This window comes from Arvicanthis niloticus, chromosome 9, assembly GCF_011762505.2.
Source record: "Arvicanthis niloticus isolate mArvNil1 chromosome 9, mArvNil1.pat.X, whole genome shotgun sequence".
Taxonomy (NCBI): Eukaryota; Metazoa; Chordata; class Mammalia; order Rodentia; family Muridae; genus Arvicanthis; species Arvicanthis niloticus.
The window spans coordinates 78,459,689-78,482,586 of record NC_047666.1 but is presented as its reverse complement, the minus strand read 5'-3'; the positions used below and the strand labels follow the sequence as shown (position 1 = coordinate 78,482,586).

Genomic DNA, 22,898 nt, shown 5'->3' with positions numbered 1-22,898 from the left:
GTTATGTGAGCAGTTGTGAAAGTAGCAACAGACATTTAGGAGTAAGTGGTTATAAAGGAGGGAGAGGCTTCCCTTAATCTCTATCAGTTATGTCCTCGGAATATTTAGAAATCTGGAACTCTGGAACCTAATCTTTACATAAAAGTCACAACTTCTTGAGTTTCCTTTTAATTAAAATGTTGTCTTCATCCAAGGTGATAGATTCTAGGCCTGAGTTCTCCTTCCCTTTCACATACTTAGTTGCTGATAAAGGCTCTGGAGCCTCCAGCACCAAACAGTGGGAAACCAGCCTGTCAGTCTCTGGTTTTGTTCTGTGCAGTCTCAAACTGGCCAAATACCCAACACTCTCAACACACAAGAGGCATTACCTAGAAATGCTATGTATGGAGATGGACCTTTGCTCTGCCAGACTGAAAGAAGCACCTGTCATAGCAATGAAAACGAACAGCCGATCTCTGTGACATAACTTATTGTACACACAAGACAATTCCTATGTCTAGCCTCAACTCTGCAGTTAACTATCATCTTCTCTTTGATGTCACTCTGGTTTCTCGTATCTCCTACTGCTTTCATTTACTACAAACAGAAATGATTCTGAAACCTTTAAACTTTCTGTAGAATCAAAACATATTGACGTTCTGCTTTTAAGCTTGGCATAAGTATTTGTTTCCTGAATTTGATTTGTTACCATACCTAGTGTTCGTATAACCAGTGAATGGAAACCCACTGCAAGTGATTTCAATTCAGGTTGGACACACCTGCAATAAAATAGAAGAAAACAATAACACTTAAATGTGTTCAACCTGGTAAGTTGAGATTAAACTTAAAATGTTTGCTGCTCTTATTTTTCTTTATGGTAGGAAGAAAACACTCATGAGAATGGCCCACATAAGAAGAGACAAGATGCTGAGCAATAAGGAATCACCGTGCTATGATTTCAAGGGAGTCCAGAAAGTTGAAACTCTTTAGCCCAGGCTGGACCTGGACTCCCAGCAACCCTCCTACTTCAGCCTCCTAAAGTGCTGAGCCTACAAATGTGAGTTACCAAGCCTGGTTACATTTTATGTTTTATTCAGTAAATATGCTGTACAAATATCTGTAGTTGGTGTTATGATGTCTACAAAGACATTGGTCTCATGTGTCCCATTCAGCCAGGGTCTTGACAAAAGACCAGATCTAGGTATAGGTCTCAGCACACATCCTGCTTTCTTACTGCTATAACTGTTGTTAGCAGAGAACTGTAATAACTCTGTAGATAAAGTTTCACTGTAACCAGAAAAGTCAAGAAATTTATGCATTCTGGACTTCCATGTATGTAACTGTTATGTTAAGGGTAGAGAACTTGTCATCACCTTGCGTAGTAACACATTCATTCAGAGTTGAGGAAGTGGCATGGCACTAAGAGTCCTTGCTGTTTCTGTGAATAACCAGCTTTCAGTTCCCAGCACCCACATTGGACAGCACACAACCTCTAGTAACTTTAGCTGAAGGAGATGAAACCCACTATTCTGGCCTCTTCAGGTACCTGGGCTCACACAGGCATACTCATATATACAAACGTACACATACAGAAACAAACCATAAATTAAATCTTCCAAAAAGGCATTTATAAAGAGAAACACATTCTTCTATCCAAAAAAGAATTACAAAACATATTTATGGAATATATTTAAGGAATTATTATGGAATTATTTTGATCTTTCTGCATTTGGTGAGCTGGAAACACTGTTACTTCTATAAAAATCTCATCCATATTGATGAGAATGAAAATATGTGAGAAAATGGGTGGATGGAATGTTACTCCTGCTTAAATACTTTTGCTGAAATACTAAACTTATGATATACTTTGTGTTGCCTAAAACTACTTGATGCTTATTTGTTCAGAGAGCTAAGTAGCTATATCATTCAGCCAATTGAAAGAAACCACTTCACCTCTCCTGACAAGAGTTCATGCTTTGTGAGGATCCATATGTATTAGCACTTTGAACTTCAGTTTTCTTGAAATGTGACTGATCATTAATCCTTGCAGGAAAGATTTCATTTATTAGGGACTTTAAACCATGTTCCAGAATGCTGGTTGCTCCCACTCAACCTCAGGGGTTATGAAGGCTAAGACAGGAAGATCACTTGAGTGGTATATTGTACCACTCAAGTGGTATAGTCTATAGCCTGGGCAACATAGTGAATCCCTCTCTCAAAAATAAATGAATAAATAAAGGAATAAAATTTTCAAGGGAACTTGTACAGTTAAACAGAGAATACTTTAAACAATGTATAATAAAAATTTAAAAAATCATGGTTATATATTAGGATACAGAAAATACAGAATGGTTGGTGAAGGATCATGTTAGCTCAGCAAGGGGCAGAAAGCTATGTTTATAATTCTAGGAGACAGGTCTTTTTGTTTTCCATTGTGTTTTGTTTATTTGTAAGTAAGATGAAGGAAGTCAGCAGGAAGTAGAACATGACTTGGTCACTGAAATCTTTACCAAACCTCAGACTTATCAAGAGGGTTTTGGAGAAGGAAGAGATGGTATGTTTATCCCTGCTTGAGTTCTTGTACCTAAGTGATGCTGTTGTTTATAGGGTAGATTTGGGTTGTTCCAGAAACACTACATGTAACTCGGTTTTGGAATCCATGTGCATTTTCATCCATGGAGAGTATTTAGCTTACATGGAAATGGGGAGGTCTTGTTGAGAGGAATAATGTTTCAAAGTGTGCTGGACAACTCCAACAACTATAAGGAATAAAAGCTGTGGCAGAATGCTGTGCATAGACAGTCACACACACACATAAGACATAGACATAGACAGCCCCATTCATAGGCATGAACACTCACCTCTAGCCACACCCTTGTACTCTAGCTGCTTGCTCACTCACCAGTGTGCTTACCTGTGTGCGCATTGGTGAATGCATTATAGCATAATGCACTTATCAGTAAGTATAATTCCTACTTCAGCTCTCATGTGGAGCACCTCAATATAGTGTGCATTCTAGAGATAATAATAATAAATAATAATAATAATAATCATTAAAAATAGATGTTTCCTAACTTATTTAATTTCTTACCAATATCTGCTTGATGTAATCAATTAAATGTAAACTCATCTTCCATTATCCTCTTTCATGATAATGGGTCCTACATTGTTTCAAGGGATGATTTTTAAGTGACACCTGAGAATACCAATCAGACAGGTAGCTCAGGCATGTGATGCTAGGCATACTCTCTGGGAACATAAAGCTTTCTTTATTTCCTGTCTGATCTACATCACTGTAATTTAAGTTTTAATGTTCTGAAATATTTCTTGGACATTTGACATTAATATTTTTGTTTATCATAAGTCTATGTATTCTGAGGTGATTTTGTTCATCTTAGTGAATCTTAAATAAATGAGAAATATTCTCCTTATAAATAAACAACATTTTATATTTAATGGGACTAACTGATCATGGGAAACACCTTAATGTAATATTTGGCCTGAAAAGAATTTAAACAAGTGTAGATGCTAATTAAATATCTATCTTCATTTAAATGACAATTAAAACCATTTTTTTTCTCTTGGCCTTTGGGGACTTTTAATCAACATGGAGTTCAAAAGTATAAAGAGATATTAGCCCAGGTTATCATGTGACTGTGGGTGAGTGAGTCAAATGGAGCTGCTAAGACCTGCTTACTTCCCTGGCCACCCATTGCACTTGTCCCACCATCTTCCCATCACTCACAGCCAATCAACTATTCTCCTTTCAAAACACTTTAGCTTTTTCTGGTTTCAGGGTTTAAAGCATGAATCCAATTCTCGCCTAAAATTCTCATCTAGACACTTTTGTAGATCATGGGATTAAACAACATGTTTTTTTGAGATGTGCCTTTGAGAAAATCATAGTTTCTGTCCTGCCTTAAACTAGTTTCCTTTTAATCATCTTCAGAGCAACAGTTTCCTTATTATGTCATGATCCTTTTAGAATTATTATGTGCTCATTTTAATGATAACTTGATTCATGATGGTCTTTGCTGTTGTACTCTGGGATGTACACCCACAATTATACTTACTGATAAGTGCACTATGCTATAACACATTCATCAATGCACACACAAGTAAGCACACTGGTGAGTGAGCAAGCAGCTAGAGTACAAGGGTGTTGCTGGTAGTGAGTGTCCATGCCTATGAATGGGGCTGTCTATGTCTATGTATTTATTAACTTGGAATATTCTTCAAGCATAAAATCTTATATAAATATTTGTCTAAAATCTGAAGAGCTCCACTCTTTTTATATTTTTATTTTTTTAGCCTACAGTCTATTGTAAAGGATTGGATCAAACATTATTCTGTGGGTAAATATAAACTTTTGAAATATTATTGCTATTTTAAAATTTTAATATTATTTAATTTTTTGTTAATTTATGTCTCTGAGTATGTATTCCAGGTATGAGTATATGCCCTCAGAACTAAGATGGTGTCAGACCCCTTGGAGCTGGAGTTATAGTTGATTGTAAGACACTTGAAGTGGTCCTGAGAACTGAAATCTGGCCCTCTGAAATAGCAGTAGGCACTGTTACTTGATAAGCCATCTCTCCATCCTAGAAATATTACTATTGACTGAAGTTTAAGCTTGTCAGGCTTCCAAGTGGATTTCTTTCATTAACATCAATAAATGATTCCTAGAGCAGAATGGAACTGACCATAAAATTCTAACTGTAAAGAGAGATGCTTAAAATTGAGACAATTCCAAATAATTCTACATTTTAAGTGTTTAGCAAGCTGAGACTTTACAGAATCTAGATTTCCTAATGAAAGAAGCATATGCAAAATTATTATTTATAGTATTAAACTTACAAAATAATAAAGAGAACATGTTCTCTTATGTAACTAAGATGGGACAAGATATGAAATATACATGGCTAATAAAGATTTCTTAACAATTTATACTCGGGATTAGTTGAAGTCATCTTTATTCCCATTTGTGATCTAAGAGGTGACCAGAAGATCCTTGACAGTTTAAATGTAGATGATCTGGCTTCCACAGTGGAGGTGGAAGTGGATTGAAGACTCCTTCCAGAGATAATTATCTGAGTTCTATATGGTCACACACACATGCATCCTACAGAGAAATGCACATACATGCACATAGAAAAATAAAGTATACTCACTTCATCAGAATCAACATAAAAGCAGTAGTTCCCGTTGCAGTGAAAAAAGACATTATGGCTTGAAAAATTATATAAAGGTAATATTTGGTTTTGCATTTGTCTAGTGGGCATTCACCCAAATATGCTGAGAGGTTTCCATTCTGGAAACCAGAGTCGCTGATACAACTGCAGTCATAGAATTCCTAAAAGAGAGATTTTGAAATGTTATCGAATGTGTTTGCAAAACATGAAAGTGCTATAAATACATCCCATTATATTTTTAAATAGTTCTTCCATCCTAGCAATAGTGTTTTCTGTTTTTATAACTTCTAAATGCATCATTGTTTAATCATTAAAAGACAGTAGTTTTGTCTGTATTTATTTCTTGGCTAGAAAATGAAATTTGCTAATTCTTAATTCATTTCAATTTCAAGATTATAAAATAATTGAATAAATAGTCTGAAACTATTCATACATTCTTCACTCAAGTTCTTTTTCATAATTGTCTTCTCACTTTTTCTTTCTATGTTAGTTTTTGCGTCCTTATTTATTTAAAAATTTCTGCTCTGGGTCAGCCATATGCCTTTAAGAAAAATTGTCCAGAGAATCAAGGCATTTGACAGTTTAACAGCAACCAAAACCCAAAATGAGAACCAGCTACATAAATGGGTTGAGTCACACAAGGTGTAGTAGAAAGCATGATCATGCCACATGTGGTAGTGCACACCTATATTTCCAGAACTTAGGAAGATGAGGCAGAATGATCCTCATTTCAGAGACAGACCTATTATAGAGATCCTGTCTCAAAACCATAAAACAATAACTGTTTGTATACCCAAAGTTTGGATTAGGTAAAAGTAAAAAAGGATATTTCCCAACTATGTGAGATATTGAATAGTTTAGTGGTATGTGCAATACTGTAAGTAATTTCTCTGCCTTGGACTCAGCAGGTGACTATGACTTAGGACCTATGACTCATAGGTCATAAGGGAAAGTGTGTTTTGAGTGGAAAAGAAGGTGTCCTGGTATGGCATATAATAGTCATGTGTAAAAAAGATGCTAGATTATCTGAGTAAAGAGCTAGCTTTTGGGAATTCAGAATTGACATGTGAAAATTGAACAGTCAGGCAAGGATAAAGTCAGGACTGTTTCTTAAAGTGTCCAAAGTTCAGGGAGCCCAGAGTTAGACTCATAAAAGTCAATAAAAATTGTAAGTCTTGTGTGTATAATGATTTAAGACTTATTTTTATACAGATATAATGTAATCCCCATCAAAATTGCAACAAAATTCTTCACAGAGATAGATAGAAAGAGCAATGTTCAATTTTATTGGGAATAAAAAAAAAAAAAAAAAAAAACCAGGATAACAAACACCGTTCTCAACAATAAAAGAACTTCTATGGGAATCACCATCCCTGACCTCAAGCTCTACTACAGAGCATTAGTGATAAAAACCAAAACTGTTTGGTATTGGTACAGAGACAGGCAGGCAGACCAATGGAATAGAACTGAAGACCCCAAAATGAACCCTAACACCTTCAGTCACTTGATTTTTGACAAAGGAGCCAAAACCATCTAGTGGAAAAAAGATAGCATTTTCAACAAATAGTGCTGGTTCATGGAGGTCAGCATGTAGAAGAATGCAAATTGACCCATTCTTATCTCCTTGTACAAAGCTCAAGAATTAGTGCATCAAGGACCTCCACATAAAACCAGATACACCAAATCTAATAGAAGGGAAAGAGGAAAAGAAACTCAAACACATTTGCACAGGGTAAATTTTCCTTAACAGAACACCAATGGCTTATGCTCTAAGATCAACAAATGACAAATGGGAACTCATAAAATTGCAAAGCTTCTGTAAGTCAAAGGACACTGTCAATAGGACAAAATAGCAACCCACAGATTGGGAAAAGATCTTTACCAACTCTACATCCAATGCGGGGGGTGGGGGGGATAGGGTTAAATTCAAAATATATGAAAAACTCAAGTAGATAAAATCCATAGAACCAAACAACCCTGTTAAAAATGGGGTACAGAGCTAAAGAGAATTCTCAACTGAGGAATCTCAAATGGCTGAGAAGCACTTAAAGAAATGTTTAACATCCTTACTCATCAGGGAAATTAAATCAAAAAGACCCTGAGATTCCACCTCACACCAGTCAGAATGGCTAAGATCAAAAACTAAGGTGACAACAGATGCTGGCAAAGATGTGGAGAAGGAGGGATACTCCTTCATTGCTGGTGGGATTGCAAGCTGGTACAGCCACTCTGAAAATCAGTCTGGCTGTTCCTTAGAAAATTGGAACTAGCTCTAACCTGAATACCCAGCTGTACCAATCCTGGGCACATACCAAAAAGATGCTCCAACATATAACAAGGATACATGTTCCACTCTGTTTATAGCAGCCTTATAATAGTCAGAAGCTGGAAACAACCTAGATATACCTCAACAGAAGAATGGATACAAAAAATATGGTACATTTACACAATAGAGTACTACTCAGGTATTAACAACAGACTTCATAAAATTTGCAGGCAAATGGATGAAACTTGAAAATATCATCCTGAGTGAGGTAGCCCAGTCACAAAAATCACAAATTGTACATACTCACTGATTAGTGGATATTAGCCAAAAAGAAGCTCAGAATACCCAAGATAAAACTCACAGAACATATTAAATTGAAGAAGAAAGAAGACCACACCAAAATATGGATGTTATAGTCCCACTCAGAAGAGAGAAGAAAAATGTCATGGGAGGTAGAGAGAGGGATCTGAGAGGAAGAGAAGAGAGGGAGGGAAAGGGGAAGCAGTTCAGATATGAGAGGAGATTGGGGAGAAGTATAGAGAGTCAGGAATTTGAAAGTAGGAGAATAGCAGTGAAGGAGGAGGAACTTCGGGTAGCTACTAGAAATTTCCAGATGCCAAGGACCCAAGAGTTACCTAAGACTCAACATGGAGGACATTAAACAAAACACCCAGCAAAGAGGAGACAGAACCTATAGAAACCATATTTAGTGGATAGGCTCAGACCCTGGGCTGAGGGCTGGGACCACCCACCCAACTCAAAAATATTAATTCAGAATTCTTCCTGTCCAAAGAAAATGCAAGGACAAAGAGTGGAGCAGAGACTAAAAGAAAGACCATTCAGAGACTGCCCCACCTAGGGATCCATCCCATCTGCAGATATCAATCTCAGACACTAGTGCTGAGCCAAGAAATATTTGCTGACAGGAGCATGGTATAACTGTCCTCTGAGAGCCTCTGCCAGAGTCTGAACAATACAGATGCAAATGCAGCCAAACATTGGACTGAGCATTGAACTGAGCAGTGAAATAATCTCAAAATAGAATTCAAGGAACAGAAAAATCTGATGGTTCCAAGCAGGATTCCATGTGAAATTTTGTTAACCTTCCAGTGTTAACAAACATATTATATAGGAACCTATTTTTGTATCTTTGACTGGAGACATTAGTTTTACAAAGATGTGATAAGTACATGTGAAATTGAATATGAAGTTATGAGCAAGGAGAGATGAGAAAATGAAAACTGATACTCACTGTATTATTCAGCTTCTTATCACCACGAAACGACTTGCATCCCGCCAAACAAGGTGAAATGTAAGTCACTCCATTTTCCCCACAGACAGGTTCCCACTGATTTTTATCACAATTGCAGTCTGAGTTGCAATAAGAAAGCGGTACATCTATGTGAGAGTCCACTGGGTTCATTCTGGAGATACATAGTAGATAAACACAGGTCAAAGAGAGATAGACATGGAAGGAGAAGGAAGGATGGAATGAGGAGAAATGAATGGGAGGGTAGAGGAAGGAAAGGAATGGGAAAAAAAGAAAAATCAAAAAACTCTGATACTAGAGAGAACTGATTAGAGACCCATGCATGTTACTGGTGTGAACCTACTTAAATTTCTAGCTATAGCTAGGAGATGATAAGGGTCTACACAGCCTTAGGAAGCTAAAGTTCCTGGAATTCTTTCTATTATGTGGTAAGAATAGGAAGGGAAAGGTACATTACACCTGGGGTATAAGGATGTCTATTTACAATGGTGAGTAGCAGTGTCAGTTCACAGAGAATGAAAATCATGTTTGGAGTGAGAGAACTGGTCACTTGTACAGGTATTTGTTTACATGAATGCTAGAAAAAGCTTGTTCAGCCATGGCTGAGATAGTCTCTACACTCACAACCTAGCCATGATTGCAATGGGGAAGGCTAAGAGATTTCTAAACAAAAACTTCAAATTTAAGTCATGAGAATCAGTGAGGTAATTCCCAGGCCTTGCTGGTAATAAAAGCTGTATGTCTGCTCAGGGGGACAAAGGTATTCATGACCTAGCTCCCACTGCACATTGTGAACACTCTAAAAATGACATGATCATCACCACCCAGTTTTTCTTTAAATGAGAAACAAGAAATGCTCTTGGGAGATCTTAAACAGTAATTGTTTGGGGAATTTATAAATTATGATCCTTACTAACTGAACGATCAGTGGAAACTGTTTCAGCCTACTCTTCTCTCACAATGGATTCTGATTGGAGGTAAAACATCATTATGTTGATAAAATAATATATACAAACCCATCATAGGTCAAGGTAAGGCCAGCAAATGACTTGTTTTCACAGATTAGAGGAAAATACAACAGATGAAACACATAGGCCATAAAGGACATGAAAAATGAAAACTTGGTGATTCCAACCAGTGTCAATTTGAATTTTTTAATGATATATCCTCCTAAAAACATTCCAGCTGCCATGGTAGGTAAGGTTATAATTCCTGGAAATAAGAGAAAAACGTTGTAATTAAGAAAGACTTCTCTGGTGTCTTTTCATATGAAATGTGCTGTGTCTACATAAACCCTTCAATTCTGTTGCTTCTAGATCAGAAATGAATGGCCAGAATGGAAATGGAAGACCATGCTCTATGGGGAAATGACAAAAATAATACTTCTTGCCAAAAAAGGAGGGCTTCTTTTCCAAGTAACAGATATCAGTCAATGCCTTTGAATAGATATATTTTATGAGGGACACCTGACCCCAGAAAATAATGACAATGTACCAAGCCTTCCAGTCTAAAATCCTTTTTAACATTTGGGATTATTTTATTTTCATGTGTGTATATGTATGTGTGTGTCTGCACTGGTGGGGTGTATTTGGGTGCAGCTGTCAAGGGGACATTGTCTGAAGTACACCACCTGTCAGATCCAAAGTGATCTCTAATCTGCCAAGCTCCAAAAGGCAATCCAAACAGCCAGAAAAGGCCTCAACCCAGATTACAGGAATATTTCTGGTGATTAATAATAGCCTGTATTTGTTAGACACTTGAATTTCCTCTCTACCAAAGGAGCTATTTCCTTTATCACTGGCAGAAAGAACAAATTATGACCAGTTTGCCTATTAGCATACCAGAGCTCATGCTGGCCTCCTGGCTCTCTTTACCTCACAGGTAACTGTTACACATTGCCAAGTTCAAGCTTGCCTTAGCCTTTGTTACCTCCCATAAACCCCAGCATACTTGCTGTTCTCCCTACATGTCTCGATTCCCTCTATCACCATACAATTTTGATATATTCTCACCCAACCCATGCTTCCTTTCTTGTCTTTTTAAAAAATATATTGGCTCTCATTTTTCCCACTGTTTTTTCTATTCTTTATCCCCTGGAATTTTTATGTGTCTCAAAGATAGCCCAGGTTAGATCCAGGCTGCTAACCATATTGAGTCTGCTTCTTTCTCTTTCTGCTCTGGATCCTTCCATGTGTCTCTGGTCCTTCTATCACTATTATCTAGAATAAAAGCCTTCCCCTTAACCAAACCATGGAGCAGGCATGTCCTCAGTTTATACATCATCTGTGAAGCAAATTATGAAACGATCGGTCTTACCTAACACAAAGTTGGCCTGAGATGCTGTCTGGTCAAACTGCTGCTCTACAAACTTGAACATGTAAGTAAAGGTGCCAATGATGCTGCTGTTTTGTAGCAATGTCAGTATCACAAATATAACATAGAGGTCATTGGTAAGGATGCTTTTCAGAGACCGTAGAAAGCCTTGAAATAACAAGAGTGAAGAAAACATTGTAGTATAAGTTAAACATTCTTTAAATCCTAATCTTCTACTTATTATATGTATGAGTTTAAATTATACAAATACATAGAACAGACAGAGGGTGATATGAAATCTTGCTATAAGCAGATTCATGAATATTTTTATTCAGTCATTTCCATAACTATATTGTGTATTAGGTCATTTGGGCTCATAACTATTTTTTGTCTGTTCTGATTTGTTACTTGCTTTGTTCAGTGAATACTTGGCAGTTCTTTCCAATCTTAGTTTTTCATACTTTTAAATCCATTTACCTGTTCATTCAGCAAATGCTCAATCTTTAACAGATATCAAAAAATATGCTGAAACGTGAAACATGAATTCTGTATGTGATGTTTCCTATTATTAGCATTTAATAATGTGATGTTGTGTTAATTAAGCAGTTTATTATGTAAAATTTTAAATAATTAATGACCCCAGAATAAAGAACACTGATGTTCAAAAATCATAAGCATGAATTTAATATAAGGATTCCAGCACTTTGTTTCTTAGAGTGCAGCTTTTCTATAAAACACTGCCTCCACAAATATGTCAGCACTTAAGCCATCTGCCTAAATCATTGCTCCAGCAAATACAACTGAATTGACTTACCTGCCTAAAATACTGTCCCAGCAAATACTTGGCACTAAAGGAATCTGCCTAAAACACTGCCTCACTAAACCTGGCAGCACTGAAGCCACCTACTTAAGGATAAAACACTAACAAGCAGGTCACATTAACACAAGAAGACTAACAAAATCATCTCTGCATTCCAAGTGCTGGGACTTGAGCCATGTACCACACTGTACCTGACTGGAAATTTCTTGATATAAACAACAAAATATTTGCTTGTCTGTATGTATGTGCATCCATGTATGTGGTTGCCCTTGGAGGTCAGAAAAGGGAATTGGATCCTCCAGACCTGAAGATACAGAGAGTTATGGACCACCATATAGGTTTCTGGGAAGGTAAGTTGGGTCCTCTGCAAGAGCAACAAGTGCTCTTATAATCACTGATCTATCTTTCCAGTACCCTAACATGATCTTTGTAATGTCTGTGCTAAGTTTCAAAACCTTGGTGTTCTAGAACCCTTGCCTAGTATGCAAAATTCTATGGGTTAAAAGCCCATACCAGGAATAAAAACAACACCATGGTTTCTGGTATCTAACAACTTATTGTTGAGGAACCAATCAAACCCTGTTATTAGGAACTGCCCAGTTTTCACAGAAAAAAAAAAAAGAAACAATGATAAGTTATCTTCTCATGGCCAACATCAATATACTAATCTTGTTGAAAACTGAACTATCCTCAATTATAAACCAAACAATATAGTTAGCTCCAGCACAGAAATGTCCTTGGGTTGGGGTGATGGAGTGAAGTAGGTAATCAAATGAAGAAATGAAAGAAGAGGAATGTCTTGAGCCACATCTGAGAACTTGTCCCTTTGATTCCAAAGTAAATCAGAAAAGGTTGTCAAGGGATTATGTTTTTGTTGCAGTTACTTGTACTGTTGTTGTGACAAAGTACCTTGACAAAAGCAACTCAGGAAAGAAAGGGTTATTGTGGCTCTCAGTTTAAGGGCACAGAGCATCACTATATGGAAGTCATGATAATGGCAGAGGTATCTGGTCATACAGCATTCAGAGTCAAGAAGCACAGAGGAATGAGTACTCAGCTTGCTCTCTCCTTTTTATTTAGTTTGAAAACCCCAGCAGATTGAATAGTGTTACCCACATTGAGTTGGGATTTTCCTATTTCAGTTAACCTAATCTCAACAATTCCTCACAGACATGCACAAAGGCTTGACTTCTGGGTGATTCTGGAGTCTATTAAGTTGCAATAAACACAAACTATCACAAAATATTGCACTGATTTTGTTTTTGGTGGTGATGTTTTGAGACAGGTCTTACATTGGTCCCATAGTCCAGACTAGCGTTCAACTCATGGTCCCCAGATCCATTGTAACTGTCATTAATTTGGTTTTTGCTATTTCATCAATTCATTCTGCTGCCCCATTCCCACTTTAAATTAAAATCACAGGTTAGAACTCAAATAAATAGCTTTTATTATAGCATTGCCATCAGTATGTTTCAATAAACTTTGTTCTCATTTGGTCCCTTCTTCCCTGCTGTCCTTGCAATCTGAAAATTATTCTAAAAGCTTCATTGTCTCAAATAATTTTCTACACTTGTTGCTGAACCATGTTTTTGATCATAGCTTCTCTGTGGTTCTGGACGGAACCTCAGAACTTATATTTGAAAGCACTGATACCACTAAACAAGAAATGCTACTTTAAAAACGGCCACCAACTACTTTGACTACTATGAGTGTTTTCAGCTCACTTTTAAATGTTTTCACAGGTAATTTTTAATATAATTACCAGGAAAAAGAAATCTTACTTTAAATTCCTAGAAAGAAAACTTTCTGGGAATTATTTTTTTTATCCAGGTGCTCACTTAAGAATAGGTAATTTTAACATGAGTTATGTATGCTTATCAGTAGCAAAAAACTCACTGGAATGAATTATAGCTTCTTGGAAGAAGACAAGCACCTCACAATCAGGGGTTGGTATCATTTGTAAATGAATGAATGAATGAATGAATTATTTTAACTCATACTATCACTGATGCTCTATACTAAAGTTTGAAACAAGGAGGCTGTGTACATAGTTCAGTTGTAGAACATATAACCAGTATGTGCACAACCCTGAACTTTGATCCATAATACCACCAAAAATTAAAGTATTTGAAAGAAATATATTCCTTCTTTTTTACAATAAATATAATTTTATGTGATTCTTTTGTTCCTTTTATTATTTAGTGTGTGTATGTATTATGTATGAGTACACATAAAATGTGTGTGTGTGTGTGTGTGTGTGTGTGTGTGTGTGTACACTTGCACTGAGTTGAGCGTGACAGTTGTCTGGCCATTGCTATCAGAGTCCAGTGACAGACAATGATTGACAGTTCTCTATCACTCCCCACCATATTCCTTTGAGGCAAAAACTTTCACTGATCTAGAATGATCCTGGATCTTGGATGATGACCTAGGAGTCCAATATATTCTCAGGCACAACAAGCCACACTGTGCTCTTTTCATGGATGCTGGTGATTCTATCTCAGGTCCTCATGCTTATACAGAAGCTGTTTTCCAGCACTGAGCCATCTTCCTAGACATGTTTTCTCCATAGTAAAAGCCATAAATCTAATCCTATTATTTGTGCAAAATCATGGAACATAGTACCTGAAAATAGAATGGCTTCTGTAGATTCATGTCTGAATACTTGGCTTACAGTTGGTCTCATTGAAAGAGGTGTCACTGAGGGTAGACTTTCAGGTTTCCAAAGCCCAAGCCATTCCCAGTTAACAATCCCCCTCCCCATTGCTCTCTACCTCATGCTTGAGGATCAAGGGTCTAAGTTCTCAGCTACTGCCCTACAAAATGCCTGACTCTCTGCTGTGTTCCTCTTTAACACCATGTTTCACAGATGCTAACTCTTTCTAAATGTGAGTTGCCAAATATAACGCTTTCTTTTATAAGTTGCCTTGGTCATGGTGTCTCTTCATGGCAATACAAAAGTAACTAAGACAGGAAATATCACTTTTAATAAGAAAAGTAGAAAGAGTTAAGTAATGTTTAGTACAGAAGAAAGCTAAATACATAAATTAGACATACCGTTTTTGAAATATTCTTGGATTTAAGTGGGATTAACATCTGCATATTGACTGACTATGGAATCCTTACCAGTCATGTTGGCAGGAGCTTGTTTCTCTTGGTTTGTTAAATTACTCATGTGATTTTTTTCTTCATCTATTTTGAGTACATAAAGAGATGCTGAATAGTTCCTTTCCTTCTGTGATCTCTTTGGAATTTTTGGTGAAAAAAAGAAAGGTATGGAAGAAATAATACATAATAGTCCATTCACAATGAAGTTGATCCACCAGGCACCAACCCAACGAGCATCCTGAGGAGTTATTCGGATACTACCTGGAATGAATAATTAGAACAGGACGTTCAGAAATCATCCTGAAAATCAATGTTGGTAAGACTACTGACCTTCATAGATAAAGAAACCAAAGTAGAGTTTATACATCCTAAGATGTAAATTTTTTTGCTAGTGGTTTCTCAATTTAGAAGTAGGGAATGGGTTAGTCATTTGATGACATCTTACAACTTCTGTTGTCAGGAACCAGCCGTATATATTATATAGAGACTCCACTGCAATGGCAGAATTACCAACAATATGTATTCCGCAAATAATAAGATTAGATTTGTGGCTTTTAGTATAGAGAAAACAGGTCTAGGAAGATGGCTCGATGCCTAGAAACAGTTTCCATATCAGCACAAGGACCTGGGATAGAATCACCAACATCCACATAAAGAGCAAGGTATGGGTAGAAGTGCCCGGGAATTTCTTGGTCTCCTAGGTCATCAGATTTCAGGATGGCTTGAGAACCAAGGCAAGGCATGACCATTCACTATCATCTGAAAATGGCTGTTGGTACCCACTCCTGAGGTCAGGATAGCAACAGAGGGAAGGTTAACATGGTTTCTAAAAAAAATGGGAGAGCTCCAATCTGTCTCTTGTAGTTGCTGGATATACAACCATATTGATTGCAGACACAGGAAGTGCTAAGGAAGGAATATCCTTCCTCACAGCCCACATAGTGAATGTGTGAGTTTAAGAGGAACCCAGAAAAGATGGATTTCATCCTGAGGCATTTGTTGACCTTTTTATTTCAACTGTATTTCTTCTGCATTGTGAAGAGGAATGATATATTAATGCCAGCTCTAAATACACACTCCTGTGAATGATGAATGTTCATAATCATTAAATGATGAGAAACTTCCTAAAGATATCAGAACCTGCGAAAGCTGAATGATGAATTGTTGGAAAACCTGGAAAATCCTGTGGCTAATTAGGACACAGTAGCAAAAACACAGAGGAAAGCTTTGCACTAGATGGTTCACTGAAGTACTCGGCCTAGCACTCAGACAAGACATAACTCCAATTCTTCTCAACATCTTCCTAACTACTCATAAAAAGACACACCCAGACTCACTGAACATGGTTAGACTACCCTAGCACTGACACTAGACATACAGCAGTATTCTTGATAATAGATGTGATCACTCGACATACAACAGTGTTCTTGATAACAGATGTGATCTGACCTTTGTTTTGAAATTGTTAAATATAACATTCCAGCAAAACACACCTTTCTATACTACCAAAGAGCTTTTGAGACAAAGTTATGAAAATTGTCTCACTTTTAGTGCAGAAAGAGTTAACTAAGGATTCAAAAAAATCAAATTTATTGTAGTCATTACTGAATAAGAGAAGATACAAAAAGGTCTGAACATTGACTTATAGCCATCTAATTCCCAAAAATTCTAATACAATACAGGCAGTTATTTCTAAATATTGAAAAAAATTTCCAACTACAGCAAAACATCTACCTCATCTCTGCATGAGTTTTGAAAACAAGGGTAAACTTAGAAGTGAATGAGAAGAAGTTTGATTAAGGATTTATACTGATAATGATTGGAGGCATATGCCTTCTCATGGCCAACTGTGATGTCAACTCTATTTTGGAAATAACTTTGAAGCCATTGAGTCCTGATGAGATAGAAAATCAGATTTGTTTATACACCAACCACTTATATATCGAAACAGATTTCTTCCTATGGCATCTAAAGAGATCATCATGCATTTGGTGGCCTCTGCTCCAGCAGGGAGTCAGTGAAGGATCACCTAGTATGCATCCCTTCATCTTCTAATTAAAGGGGACCATATGCCAAGCCCCCTGTTAGGTCCTGGGAAAGCATCAAAACTAAGACACATGATAAAGATGCTCAATACTCCAATCTTCCTCAAATCAAACAACCACACAGCATCTTCCAGAAACTTCACTCTGTATTTCTTGCATTTCTAAATCCAATCTACTACCAAGTGAAAGTGCAGATGATTCAGATTTATAATCTGTTTGTTTTCTATCTAGACATCTAAATTAAGATTGTCCCCAGTGCCTCATTTTATACTTACTGGTAGAAGCTTGACATAAGCAAGAGATGGAATTTGTTTTGTGAAAATAATGAACACATTCTTACCACTTAAAATATCTAACAGAAAATAATTATGTAACTATTGAAAGAAACCAGTAATCCGGAGGCATGGTAGTTGGAATTGGAAAGACAGCATTCTGATCTCTTTATTAATTCTACTTACTCAGGTCTACATATCCAATGTCTACATATAGTTTAGCAAACACCGATGACATGATAAAGCCAAGGATTGGTCCGATCATTGCTATACTATGCAGAGTACCTGCAAATATTCAAAACCATTCAATCAGAATCAACGTGCACAAAGTTATTTTTTTCTTAACACGACAAATTTAATTATATTCCCCTCCTCCCAGATGCATCCACTCTTTCTCAGCCAACCAAGTTTGGACCTTCTTATTGTAAGTCTCATCAACTATAGTTTTATGCTCTTGTGCATGCCTGTCAACACTGCATGGTCAACACATCAGAGACAACACTGTTAGAAAAACCTTAATCTCCTTCTCCCAATATCTATCAATTGCTAACTGCTCCTAGTTAAGGACAGGACTTTGTGCCTACCTCTCATCTACATGCTGGAATTTTGTCCACCTTGAACTTGTAAATGTATGATTTTTTTAAATAGAAGATTTTAAAATGTAATGTTACACAATGAATTTCTTGAAATAATATTTTTGTAGGAATCTTAATTTACTTAGGGAGCTGGGGAGATATCTCAGTGGTTGAGAGCAGCACTAGATATCCTTATGGTCAGTTTGGGCACTGCATATATTAGGGACACAGTCATAAATGCAGGCAACACATCCATATGCATAAAATATAAACAAATACAAGAATTTAAAATGATTAGTTTTGCAGTGCTACCATTTCAAATTTAGATTCAGAACACTTAAGCACTGGACATAATATTCTCTGCACTTTACCTAAGTACATAGGAGAATGTCCTTCTTTTGCAAAGTCATCAATGTAGGAAACTCCCAGGGGTACTATTGGTGATTCCCCTATCCCACGAAGCATGTTCCCCATAAAGACATAAATCCACGTGAATGACCTGGACTCCTTTACACAATCTGTGTACACAAAAATATGTCTTACTTTAAAAGTTTATTACAGTATTGATACCAGAAATTCCACAAAAATTAAATATTCATTTTTATGTAACAGCTTGACTGCCAGCACTGTTCTAAGACAATATCCTTATTTATTTTTCCTTTCTTCTAATTTGTGTTAAGATTTTAACTGTGATTGAAAAATAACAATTTCAGAATACCTATAGTTCCTTCATATATGTTAATATATATAAATATACATACACACACACACACACACACACACATATATATATTTTTCCTACATGTGTATGTGCACCACATGCATGCATGCAGTACTGGCAGAAACCACAAGAAGATATTGGATCCCTTGGAACTGGAATTATACTTGTTTGTGACATGTCATGTGACTCCTGGGAATTGAACGAGTGCTCTTAACTGCTGAGCCATCTTTCTGGATTCTAATTTTATATTTATAATTGCAAAATACTTTACATTTTTCCTTCCATCACAAATAGATGTCTTGATAATTACAAATATGTCTTAACTGACTATTTCCTTGGGGTTGATCAATAACAATACAATTACAATAAATTAGTATTTTTTGTTTAATAAACATTAAAAGAATAACATCCAGAAACAGTGATAAATTTATCCAATCCCAAAAATGCAAAAAAGGAAAAAGTGTTAGCTTCTTATTTTTTATTTTAATCTTCCTATATTTGATACAACATGTAGAATGATCTAGAGTGTTAAACTTATATTTTTCTTATTAGTATATTTTTAAATTTTCAATTGCAGTAATTATTTTTATTTTTAAAATACTTTTCCTCTGTTTATACAATGTGTTGTTGCTTGCTTAAATTGTTTGTTGAGGCCAGTGCATACTACATGGCTCAGGTTGGACTCAAGTCTACAATCATTCTGCTTAAACCCATTTGTGCTAGAACTTCAGACATGTGCACAGTCAATTATTATAACTGTATTTTACCTGGAAATGTTCTTCCCAAATTCTGAATGAAATAGTCCTTAGCTCCTCTTCAGCTATTTCTAAAGTCTAATTCTATATCATGTTTATACTATGAATATGTCTGTATATCAAGGTGAAATGAATCATTATTTTAAATCAAATTTTGCTGAACATTACAAAATTTGAAAAAATATGGACAAAAATTTTAAATCAAAATTTGCTGATATACTTTTACAAAAATTTGAATAGGTTATTTACAAACTTTCAAATATTAGTCACAGTTACTGTTAATTCTTACCTTTCTCCACTATCTCACTTGAGGTTTCATTGAGTGATGCCATTTGATTGATTAAACAGGTCAATGTAGAGTTGCCTAGAGAGCCAATGTCATTTTCTGTGGCATACCTGTAACTATAATGACATCACTACACTTAACATTTTGCATATATACAAAGTATTTCCACTTTCCTCAGAAACTATTGATTGTACCTCTCCTCCATGTCAATGAGAATCCCCTGATAACTCCAAAGCCTCAATTTTAGGACAAATAATAGGTAACAGTAAAATGGGGAAAAGGCCCAGTAAGTAAGGTCATTCATTGTTACTCAGCCAAGGTGGCAGATCAACTTAATGTGACAGATGATACTCTGTTTATGATGGGAAAAATGCTAGCCTCCCCTTTCTATTTTTAAACTGCTATCTGAGTGTAATAATTCTCTTTTATTTATTTTTTAAAATGACAGTAATATAAACTTCTTGATGAGTTATATTTAATAAGCTAAAGAATTTTGTTTTTAAATCACTCTTAAAGGCAAGCTAATTCTTCTACCGTTTCTATTAAAACGTTTGAATTTTTATGGATGGATAAGCACATATGAACTAATGTCTGACTCTCTGACACTTTAATAAATTCTAATCATTTGGGCATGAGCAAGGAGAATTTAATACCAACAAAGGAATCGAATCAGACATGAATGGATATTATAGACTTTGTATAGACACTGTGACATGAACCTTAGGAGTTTGAGATGGACTCCAGGGGCCAAAAGACAAGGCGGTAGGGCCAGTGCATGTAAAAGTAAAAAAAAAAAAAAACAAAAAAACATTGCAGATGTAGAGGACTGCAGCTTCATCAGTTGCTTGTCAACTTTGGAGAAGAATGGAAAGTGAGTCTAGGACAGTGAAAAACCTGGTCAGTAAGCAGCACACATGCACAAATGAGTTTACATGTGATTAACTCATAGGCAAGAACTTTTAATCTTTTGATTGCAACTTGTCCTAACACAATTTTATATCTCTGCCACAGTATGTATGCCCACCCACAAATATATTTATACCTTATGTGATGTAATTGCAGGATAATACTTTCCTACATATATTTTATTTTTTATCAGATATTTTATTTACATTTCAGATGCCATCCCCTTTCCCCATCACCCCCCACCAGAAAAACACTATCCCACGCCCCCTTTTCCTTTTTGCTTTTATACACTTTTTAAAAATGTTAATCAAGGGCTTTATAAGTTTGGTAATGCTCAGTCAGAAGTGTAACCTAATACCCAGCCTAGATATATCATCTATCTTTGACTGGTGGAGATACATGAACATCTGCCTCCCCCCTCTTTCTCTCTCTCATCACCTAGCTTCTCCTCTCCTTCTTCTCCTTCTTTCCTTACTCCTTCTCTTCCTCACGGTACCCCTCCCACCTTAGCTCCTCCTACATATTACCATTCCTGTTAAAAAAAACTTTTTCTCTCAAAATACAATTAGAGCATAATTATGCCAATTTGTACCAGTGAGGTACAAGATAGTCAGTCCTAATACCCAGTCCATCATTTTGTTGACTAACCAGAACCACTGTCATCTATCCTCACTAAAACACTTAGTTCTGAACCTGGCTTTTTTCTTGTCTTTAGAATGAATGTCAGCTGAAAACCATCCACTCAAATCTTTTCTCTCAAAGTAAATAGCCAGGATTGGCTATGAGACTATAAGTTTTCAAGCCCATCAGAAATCCAGAATGACTGAGTTAACTAAAATTATGGGAAGCACAAAGCATAGCTTCTAAAACTTAGCCAATTCAAGAGACCATTGAACACCTGGACACTCCTTATACTACAAAACGTTGGAGCATCTGATCTTCAGCCTTCTGGCCCAGGATCATCTGACAGACCTTAGTGCTACAGAATTATTAAGGGCTGATTACTCTGTCTAGGCATATATAATCAGTCAACTATTCTGCAAGTGTGTCCTTTTCTGGACAGTAATTTTTCCGTAGTTGGAAAGAGGCAATTCTTGCTTAGTGGCTGTCTCACCACAACTGGAGTAACTCCAAAGATGCTCAATTTCTTCCTAGAATCCAATACAGGAAGCTGTTAGGAGCAGACAGGTCTCTAATCAAAATTACCCTTAATACAGAAATGTTTGTAACGTCAATTCTGTGGACTTCTGACGTTTTGAAAACCAACCATCCATGTAAGGTAATCTGGACTGTTGTCTGTTAACTCCACTCAGCTATTTCTAAATAAAATATGGAAAACACCCTAACAATAAACTCCAAGCCATGAATTGGCTATAGTCCCTTAACTCACAGGCTAACCATCTCAAGTCAGTTGAAAAAGTTAAAGAAGGACTGAGTCTAGGCCTTGTATTCCTAAATTATACAGGCACAATGCCTATGAGAGTATCAATATTCATCTCACTTTTATGTCAATAAGAAGCTCGTACCAAAGAAAACCTTAAATTTGAAATCAAAGTAAATTTTGTACCATTTAAGAGAACCAACATCTTTAATAAAATGTCAGCCCTCTTAAAAAATTATCTTCATACTAAAATTTGTTATGAGAATTGTATAGTGCAGAATACACAGCCTTGGTGTATCTACTCATCAAGCAAGCTGAGCAGACCTGCTCAAACCTCTGAGGTCCTGGAATTCCAACTGGATGCAGTGAAGACACAGTGTCAGCGGCTTATCAATTTACTCCTCCCCCCACCACTCTTCAAATATCTCAATGCCCGTAATCAGCTTGAAGAAGTTAATGAAGAGCCAGTGCCCCTATTCCCTGGGCTTGGGGACTAAGGTGGTTAATATTGGGCTGTCTTTCTAGGAAAAAGTAGCAGGTTTTGTGGGAATAGGGAGGATTAGCTAGGATTTTTTGCATAGCCATAACCTATTGGTAGAAATCTGCATAATTATTATCAAGATGAAGTTATAATTTCTTAAATGCTACATATATTTTATATTACTCAACTTTATCTTATAATATAAAGTGGTCCCAATAATCTCAAAGGGTTTTCTGGTCTGCTGATAAACTGGAATCCAAAGTTTGAAAAATCTGTACTAGAGAACTAGAAGTTTTAAGCAAAATTAGAAAAATGAGATTTGCGTTTAAAAGTATATTTTTGTACTGAATATTATTTAGTCTTCAGCTGAGAAGCTGGAGAGATGGCTCAACAGTAAAGAGCCTTTTCTCAGGATCCCAGTTCAATTCCCAACAACTGTCAGGAGACTCACTAACTATAACTCCAATCCTATTGGATTTAATGCTTTGTTCTGGCTCCCATACTAATAGAATAAGAAATAAATCCTTG

The 22,898-nt window shown here is 36.3% G+C and overlaps 1 protein-coding gene across 4 annotated transcripts in view; it reads right to left on the bottom strand.

Moving 5' to 3' along the window:
* The window catches only part of LOC117715443 (solute carrier organic anion transporter family member 1B2-like), a 51,120-nt gene that overhangs the window by 5,566 nt on the left and 22,656 nt on the right, over positions 1–22,898 (bottom strand). For 3 of the 4 annotated variants that reach the window (XM_034512254.2, XM_076940757.1, XM_076940758.1), the window contains 9 exons: positions 19,606–19,718; positions 18,212–18,358; positions 17,452–17,550; positions 14,967–15,209; positions 11,024–11,188; positions 9,724–9,919; positions 8,690–8,861; positions 5,151–5,332; positions 694–758 (listed from right to left, as the gene is read on the bottom strand). In XM_034512254.2, coding sequence (XP_034368145.2) covers positions 694–758; positions 5,151–5,332; positions 8,690–8,861; positions 9,724–9,919; positions 11,024–11,188; positions 14,967–15,209; positions 17,452–17,550; positions 18,212–18,358; positions 19,606–19,718 — 1,382 coding nt within the window. The remainder of the gene's footprint in view (positions 1–693; positions 759–5,150; positions 5,333–8,689; positions 8,862–9,723; positions 9,920–11,023; positions 11,189–14,966; positions 15,210–17,451; positions 17,551–18,211; positions 18,359–19,605; positions 19,719–22,898) is intronic. The other variant, XM_076940756.1, reaches the window with a different exon arrangement.